Below are 9,051 nucleotides of genomic sequence, written 5' to 3' on the forward strand. Positions count from 1 at the left end.
GCAATTCCTTGAAAAGACGACCCGAGGTTTGAATACTCGGTTATCAATTTTAAAGGGGTTTGTTACTTGTGACAACCAAAACATTTGTACGAAGGGATTTTCGTCGGTTTAGAGACTATATCTACAACGCGACTGTTTTTATGACATTCTTTACTGGCAAAAATGCTAACGTCAACCCCTGAGATCTTTACTCCCTTAGTGAGAGTCTGTAATTTAATTTTGGTTCATTTGCTATTTTCTTCTTCTGCAATATTTACTTTTCTGTTTAGGAATTGGAGAGTTGGATTTAAGTTTCATTTACTGTCTTCCTTTTTATTTCTTTTGCAATTACTTTTCTACTCTTTTACATTTTGCCTAAGCTGAGTCTGCTTTCTATGCAATTTAAATTCTCTGCCTCTTTCTTTGCTAATTTTCTTTCTGAAATTTTACATGAGTTTGCTGTGAGCTTGATTTACGTTTCTATTGATGCAATTTACTTTCCTTATTATTTAAGATTCTGTCACTTGTTCTAAGCTTTGATTTACTGCCTCCTTAATTTTCAGCACCCAATTCCCTTTACATTTCATGCGATTTACCTTTCTTGTCATTTAAGATTTTGCCAATTTACTTTTCTTGCTCTTTAAGTTTCTGCCAATTTAAGTTTTCTGCAATTTTACTTTCTGTAATTTAAATTCCTTGTCATTTACTTTCTGCTGCATCAATTATCACTCACCAATGTTAGCTTGACTAAACTAATCAGCCACTAAAGTTGCTTGATCCATAAATCCCTGGGGGATCGACCTCACTCTAAGTGAGTTTTACTACTTGATGCAACCTGGTACACTTGCCGGTGAGTTTTAGGTGATTGGAATTTGTTTTCCAAAATATCTATCAGAATGTAGGAGAGATGATCACCAGCAACATTCATAAGGTGCTAACAAGCATGATGCACGAAAATCTGTATCTCTACAAATTCTCTTCGGCAAGTATACCGAATTTTCGTCCAATAAAAGCTCACAATAGAGTGAGGTCGAATCCCACAGGGATTGATTGGGTGAGCAACTTTAATCAAAGGAGTTTTCTAGTTGATCTAAGCAAAATTGGGTTGAGAATTGCAAATGGGGGAAAACGTAAATAACAAGAAATGTAAATGGCCGAAAGTAAATGGCAGAAGGTAAAGTGCAGAAAGTAAAATTGCAAAAACGTAAATGGGAATGGAGATGATGAACATTAAAGTAAACAGCAGAATATAAAGAATGGAGAAGATCAGAAGTGGGGAAGCTCATTGGGCTTAGGAGATGTTGCATTCTCCGGATCAAGTTCATTATCATCTCTTCCTCAATCCATGCAACTCAATGATCTCTTGGCAATCTTAGGTGATTGAATCCCAATTCCTTGGCAATTCAATCTCTCTAAGCTTCAACAATTACCCAATTCATTGATCTAATTGCTCATAGGAAGAGATGAAGTACGATTACTGATTATACCACATATTTTTCTAGATCAAAGTATTGGTAGGATTATATGTCACTATATCCATTCAACCCCCAACCCAATCCAGCATGAGAAAGCATTTCTAGCATGATTTCCTTATTTCTCTTCCATGGTTCAAAGGAAATCTAAGTATGAGCAATTTCTCTTCTGAGACAATTGCTCAATTGGATGAAGAGCAAAAGCTTTCAAGCAAATCAAAGAGAGTGGAAAGAAGAAGAAGAATAAGAATTATGATTGATCCATTGAATTACAACAGAGCTCCCTAACCCAATGAAGTGGGGTTTAGTTGTTCATAGCTCTGCGAATGGAAATTGAAAATGTAAAGTGCATTGAAAGTAAAACAGAATTACAGAGAAAAGTAAAATATAAAGTGTTTACAATCCTGGATCCCCAGGTCCCAATCCCCTTCTAGTTCAAATCTACCCCTATATATACTACTTCTCTGATCTTCATTTAAGTGTGCAAGTCTCTGGATGTGGGCCTTTGAGCTCAGTTGAAGCAGTTACAATCTCAGTGGGCTTTGCTCAGCTTGCTGGGAGAGTTTGAGTCAGGTGGCTTTCACGTTAGTCAGGCCGTTAGTGTGGTTAATGTCAAGTGTAAATTCCTGGTTCGAAGACGTTAGTGACACTAACTTGGTCACTAACGTCCCCAACTCTTTTTATTCACGTTAACCCCACTGTTAGTGGCACTAACGTGGCCACTAATGTAGCCTTCCTAACCTTTGATCACGTTAATGGTGTTAACTTCACCATTAACGTCCAGAACACTTCCTCCTCCACGTTAATGGCCCACGTTAGTGGCATTAATGTGGCCATTAATGTGGGCAGACCTTGGCTCGAGCACGTTAGTGGTGCTAACTTCACCATTAATGTTGCAAACCCCTTTTCCTCCACGTTAATGGCCCACGTTAGTGGCATTGACGTAGCCATTAACGTGGGCATGCCTTAGCTTCGAACACGTTAGTGGTGCTAACTTCACCACTAACATTGTAAGCTATCCCTTCTTTCACATTAATGGCCACGTTAGTGGCACTAACGTGGCTCTTCTCTGCTCCTTCTTACCTGAAATCAACTAAACATGGTGCATCAAAGTCTTGCTCTTAACCATGAGATGATGCATCATTCATTCTATCATTCTATCCTTGCATTATTCTCATGAAATTGTTCAAAATTCACAATGTTTGCTTGAATCAAGGTGTGAATGCATATTCAACCAAATACTTGCTTATTGACTAAGAAAATGCATGAAACTACCCTAAAACATACTAAAAATGGCTAGTGAAACTACCTTAATCCATGAAGGGAAGTGGGAAGTGGTCATTTCTTGTGGCCTCATTGAGCTTTCTATAATCAACACACATTCTCCATCCCGTGACAGTTCTTGTAGGGATGAGTTCATTCCTTTCATTAGGCACCACAGTGATGCCTCCTTTCTTGGGGACTACTTGGACGAGGCTTACCCATGGGCTATCCGAGATTGGGTAGATCACCCCTGCCTACCATAACTTCATTAGCTCCTTTTGTACCACTTATTTCATGACTGGATTCAACCTTCTTTGGGGTTGAATGGAGGGCTTGGCATCATCTTCCAATAGGATCTTATGCATACGCATGGAGAGGCTTATCCCTTTTAAATTAGCAAGGGTCCATCCAATGGTATCCTGATACTTTTGTAGCACTGTAATTAATTCCTTCTCTTTTTCTTGACTTAGAGCAGAATTGATGATCACCGGGTAACTCATCACTTTCCAAGAATGCATACTTGAGAGTGGGAGGCAATGCTTTTAGTTCAAGTTTGGGTGCTTCTTTCTCTTCCTTCTTTTCCTCTAATGTGCTTGGAAAGAGTACCTCGGTTGATTGAACTACTGCAGCCTCACTGTTTGATGTGGGATCTTCTTCTGATACCTCCTCAAGTTCTTCCTCTTCAAAGGTTTCTTGTACTAAGATCTCCACTACATCCAACCTCAGGCATTCTCCTAATGATTCCCGTGGATAACTCATGGCTTTGAGCACATTGAATACCATTTTTTCATCATGTAGCCTAAGGGTAAGTTCTCCTTTTTGGACATCGATGATGGCTCCAGCTGTTGCTAGAAACGGCCTTCCCAGAATGATTGAAGCCTTGGCTTCTTCCTCTATATCCAATACCACAAAATCTACTGGGAAGATAAAGTTTCCCACCTTCTCCAACAAGTCTTCTACTACTCCATGGGGGAATTTGAATGATCGGTCTGCTAATTGAAGCACCATTCTTGTTGGTTTGGCTTCCTCAATCTTCATTCTCTTCATCATTGCTAAGGACATCAAATTTATGCTAGCTCCCGAATCACAAAAGGCTTTTTCCACTGTGATTTCTCCTATAATACAAGGGATTTGAAAGCTCCCCAGGTCCTTCAATTTCTGAGGTAGTTTGTGTTTAATGATAGCACTACGTTCCTCCGTTAATACTACAGTTTCATCATTTCTCCAGCTCCTCTTCTTGGTCATTAACTCCTTCAAAAACTTGGCGTAAAGTAGCATTTGCTCTAGTGCTTCAGCAAAGGGAATATTGATTTGGAGTCTCTTGAAAACTTCCAAAAAGCTGGAGAAATGGTTGTCCTTTTCATTATTCTTCAATCGTTGAGGGTAAGAGGCCCTTGGAACATATGGTCTCGGGACTTCTTTCTCTTGAGGTGGGTTAGAGGCAGGTATTTGTGCTTCTTCTTTATCATTTATGCTTTTATCCACCTTCTTCCCTTGTGTTTCCCTTGAAGTTTCCTTCAGTTTCTTCCCACTCCTGAGTGTGATGGCCTTGCATTCCTTCCTTTGGTTTGCCCTGGTATCACTACAAGAACTATGGTTAGGGACTTGCTTGGATAGGTACCAATCTGTACTTCAAGCTTCTTGATGGCAGCATCTTGGTTTTGCATATTGGATCTCACCTACTCCTTGAAAGCTCTTATGTCCTTGGACTCCTTGCAAAGTTCTCCAAGCAAGGCTTCAATCTGGGATAGTCTATCCTCAGATGGTGACGGTAGGTTGGAATTTGGAGGTTGAGGATGGCTATTTTGTGCTTGATATGGATCTTGGAAAGAGTTATTGTATGGGGGTTGGTATGGTTTTGATTGGAGTGTTGGTAAGTGGAATTGTTGTATTGGTTGGAGTTTTGGGACCTATAATCTTGGTTCTGGTTTTGCTGGTTTCCCCACCCAAAGTTTGGGTGGTTCTTCCAACAAGGATTATAGGTTTTAGAGTGCGGATCATAGGGTGGTCTTGATGAGTTTCCAACATAATTGGCTTGTTCCCAATCACCTCCTTCCTCTGTATTCACCCCTTCTTGAGCTGGTGGTTGAGTAGTGACTGCTGCAACTTGGTTTCTTTCCCTCTGCCTAGTGAAGTCTGCTAATTACTTGGTAATCAACTTGTTTTGGGCTAGCAATGCATCCATGTGACTCAACTCCATTACCCCTCTGTTGGTGCTCCTCTCTGAGGCATAGAAGTACTCATTATTGGCCACTGTTTCAATGATGTCAGTGGCCGCTTCTGAGGTCTTTTTGGTATTGAGAGAGCCTCCTGAAGAGTGGTCCAGGGCCTTCTTTGCCTCTCTAGAAAGACCTTCATAAAAAATGTGCAGCTGCACCCATTCATTGAACATATCAGGTGGACATCTCCTTGTTAGCTCTTTGTATCTTTCCCAGGCTTCATACAAAGTTTCTCCATCCAGCTGCCTGAAGGTTTGCACCTCAGTTCTAAGCTTGATTATCCTCTATGGAAGGTAAAATTTTGTTAGAAACTTGTTAATAACATCCTCCCAAGTAGTAAGGCTCTCCTTCGGAAAGGATTCTAGCCACTTAGATGCCTTGTCCCTAAGGGAAAAGGGGAACAAAAGCAATCTATAGGTGTCAAGATGAACACCATTGGCCTTCACAGTGTCACATATTCTCAAGAATGTAGTTAGATGTTGGTTGGGATCTTCCTGAGCACTTCCTCCAAATGAGCAATTATTTTTAACAAGGGTGATGAGTTGTGATTTTAGCTCAAAGTTATTGGCATGAATAGTTGGTTTTAGGATGCTACTTCCACAATTCACTGGGTTTGGGTTGATGAAAGAGCCTAAAACTCTTATCTACTGTCCAACATGATTGGCTACACCCTCTCTAACATGATTACACACCTCTTCCTCATGATGGTTCTCCATATCATCCTCCATATTTATATCCAGGTCCTCCTCTTCTTCTTCTGCACCAATGACCTTCTTTCCTCTTGCTTTCTACCTTAGTCTAAGAAAGGTCCTCTCAGGTTCAGATTCGAAAGTGGTTAAAGCTCCTCTTCTTCTACCTGTCATACAATCAACAAAATACACAAGAAAAACAAGTGAAAGAATCACTCTTGTTAAGATTGTGGTTAGGGTGAGTGGTGCAATTTATCAAATAGTTAGTGGATTAGTCTATGAAAATGTAAATAAGCAATGAAAACAAGTAAAAATTGCTGAGAATAAACGTAAGATAGCTGAAACAAAACACATCAATAAGGTAAAAGAAAATGCTCAATCTAGTTATCCTCCAATTTAATCATTGTCAATGCAACGGTGCCATAAACTTAATGCACAAAAATCTGTATCTCTACAAATTCCCTTCGGCAAGTATACCGAATTGTCGTCAAGTAAAAACTCACAATAGAGTGAGGTCAAATCCCATAGGGATTGATTGGTTAAGCAACTTTAATCAAAGAAGTGTTCTAGTTGAACTAAGTAAAATTGGGTTGAGAATTGCAGAAAGTTAAATGGTGGGAAACATAAATAACAAGAAATATAAATGACCGAAAGTAAATGGCAGAATGTAAAGTGTAGAAAGTAAAATTGCAGAAACTTAAATGGGAATCGGGATGATGAACATTAAAGTAAACAGCATAATATAAAGAATGGGGAAGATCAGAAGTGGGGAAGCTCATTGGGCTTAGGAGATGTTGCATTCTCTGGATCAAGTTCATTCTCATCTCTTTCTCAATCCATGCAACTCATTGATCTCTTGGCAATCTTAGGTAATTGAATCCTAATTTCTTGGCAATTCAATCTCTCTAAGCTTGAAAAACTGTCCAATTCCTTGATCTAATTGCTCATTGGAAGAGATGAAGTACGATCACTGATTATACCACATATTTTTCTAGATCAAAGTATTGGTAAGATTATATCTCACTATGTCCATCCAATCCCCAACCCGGTCCAACATGAGAAAGGATTTCTAGCATGATTTCCTCATTCCTCTTCCATGGTTTAGAAGAAATCCACATATGAGCAATTTCTCTTCTATGACAATTGTTCAATTGGATGAAGACCGAAAGATTTCAAACAAATCAAAGAGAGTGGAAAGAAGAAGAAGAATAAAAATTATGATTGATCCATTGAATTACAACAGAGCTCCCTAACCCAATGAAGTAGGGTTTAGTTGTTTATAGCTCTGGGAGTGGAAATTGAAAATGTAAAGTGCATTGAAAGTAAAACTGAATTATAGAGAAAAGTAAAATACAGAGTGTTTACAATCCTGGATTCCCAGGTCCCAATCCCCTTCTAGTTCAAATCTACACCTATATATACTGCTTCTCTGATCTTCAGTTAAGTTTGCAAGTCTCTGGATGTGGGCCTTTGAGCTCAGTTGAAGCAGTTACAATCTCAGTGGGCTTTGCTCAGCTTGATGGGAGAGTTTGAGTCATGTAGCTTTCGCGTTAGTCAGGCCGTTAGTGTGGTTAACGTCAAGTGTAAATTCCTGGTTCGAAGATGTTAGTGACACTAACTTGGTCACTAACGTCCCTAACTCCTTTGATTCACGTTAACCCTACCGTTAGTGGCACTAATGTGGCCATTAACGTGGGCATGCCTTAGCTTCGAACACGTTAGTGGTGCTAACTTCACCGCTAATGTTGCAAACTCCCCTTTCCTCTAAGTTAATGCCCACATTAGTGGCACTAACGTGGCCACTAACGTGGGCTTATATGGCCTTTCCTCACGTTAGTGGTGCTAACTCCACCACTAACGTTGCACACTTTTTCTTCTTCTACATTAGTGGCACTGACGTAGGCTTCTCTAGCCATTCCTCACGTTAGTGGTGCTAACTTCACCACTAACGTTGCAAGCTATCCCTTCTTCCATGTTAATGGCCGCGTTAGTGGCACTAACGTGGCTCTTCTCTGCTCTTTCTTACCTGAAATTAACCTAACAAGGTGCATCAAAGTCTTGCTTTTAACCATAAGATGATGCATCATTCATTCTATCATTCAGTCCTTGCATTATTCTCATAAAATTGTTCAAAATTCACAATATTTGCTTGAATCAAGGTGTGAATGCATATTCAACCAAATACTTGCTTATTGCCTAAGAAAATGTATGAAATTACCTTAAAACATACTAAAAATGGCTAGTTTTCACTAGCCAAGATGCCCTGGCATCAAAGCAATAAGGACAGTACAAGGCTGGCCTTCCCGAGCATCATTCAGCGCCTATGTAATGAAGCTGGTGTGGAAACCAATGATGATGAAACATTGTTGGAGCAGGAGAAGCCAATCATAGCCAAAAAGATGGAAAAAGTGGTGGCTCCTAATCCACTACAGAGGGCAAGAGAGCATAGAGCTCATGTGCAAATACCACAAGAGCCACCACACCAAGAAGAGCCACAAGCCCAAGCACCAATTCTAGAAGGTTTTGATTGGGAGCAAATGCACGAAAATATCAATCAGATGTAGGGAGACATCAACCAACTCATGGAATAACAAAAACACTGGGAACAAATGCAAGAGAGCATCAATCAGATGAAAGGAAACATGGATCAAATCAGGGAGCAGCAAGGGCAGTTCAATTGGGGAGAGATGCAAGGAAACCTCAACAAGATTATGGAGTAACAAATGGTTCAACAAAGGAACCTTGCTGAATTTAGGTCACTATATGAAGCTAGAACTACTTCAAGAAGGCAATATGATATAAATACACAAGCGAAGCTCAATCACTTGTGCAATGCAGTCGCCACTCTGAACCCAAACTATTCAACATTTGTGCAAGGGATGGAGGAACTAAGTGCCAGACAGGAGGAAATTCTAGCAAAGCACAAGGAGGACGATAGGACATTCATGTGAAGGTTGGGCTTTTAGAAGTAAAAGGATACTCAAGCACAAGAAGGAACCTCAACAAAGAAGAATGATGGTGATGCCTTCAAGGAAAAGGATAAAGGAAAGGGACCAATGCACTGATCAAGGGAAGAAGCATGATGATAAGCAAAGGTGGTTGAGTCCCATTTGGAAAGCTCTTGTCTGATTATACTGCCACTACAAGAAAAATGGTCTATCGGCACACTTTTTTCTTGCCACGCTTTTAAAGCGTGCCCAAAAGTGGTCAATGGCCATGCTTTTGCAAGGGTGGCCACTAATTTGAGATTTGGCCATGCTTTTTTTGCCACGCTTAAAAAGCATGGCCAAAGAGGAAAATCGGCACGCTTTTGCGAGGGTGGCTACTTATTTGAAATTTGGCCACGCTTTTTTACTGCTGACGAACGGATTTTTGCTAGTAAAGAATTTCACAATTAAATTCCCATTGAAAGTATAGTTTCTAAACCAA

The 9,051-nt window shown here is 40.0% G+C and overlaps 1 protein-coding gene and 1 non-coding gene across 2 annotated transcripts; one reads left to right on the forward strand and one right to left on the reverse strand.

Annotated features, from left to right (window-relative positions):
- Positions 1-3,107: 3,107 nt before the first annotated feature.
- LOC107640682 (uncharacterized) lies at positions 3,108-5,661 on the reverse strand. Its single transcript, XM_016344185.1, has 3 exons — positions 5,626-5,661; positions 4,862-5,217; positions 3,108-4,287 (listed from the first exon to the last, which is right to left on the reverse strand). Exons 1-3 carry the CDS (start codon positions 5,659-5,661, stop codon positions 3,108-3,110), a joined length of 1,572 nt encoding a protein of 523 aa, XP_016199671.1.
- LOC148564096 (small nucleolar RNA R71) lies at positions 5,102-5,208 on the forward strand. Its single transcript, XR_015885172.1, has one exon. It is a non-coding gene; the product is annotated as a small nucleolar RNA R71 (small nucleolar RNA).
- Positions 5,662-9,051: the final 3,390 nt, after the last annotated feature.

Source organism: Arachis ipaensis, chromosome B5 (assembly GCF_059453495.1).
Source record: "Arachis ipaensis isolate K30076 ecotype BB chromosome B5, ASM5945349v1, whole genome shotgun sequence".
NCBI lineage: Eukaryota > Viridiplantae > Streptophyta > Magnoliopsida > Fabales > Fabaceae > Arachis > Arachis ipaensis.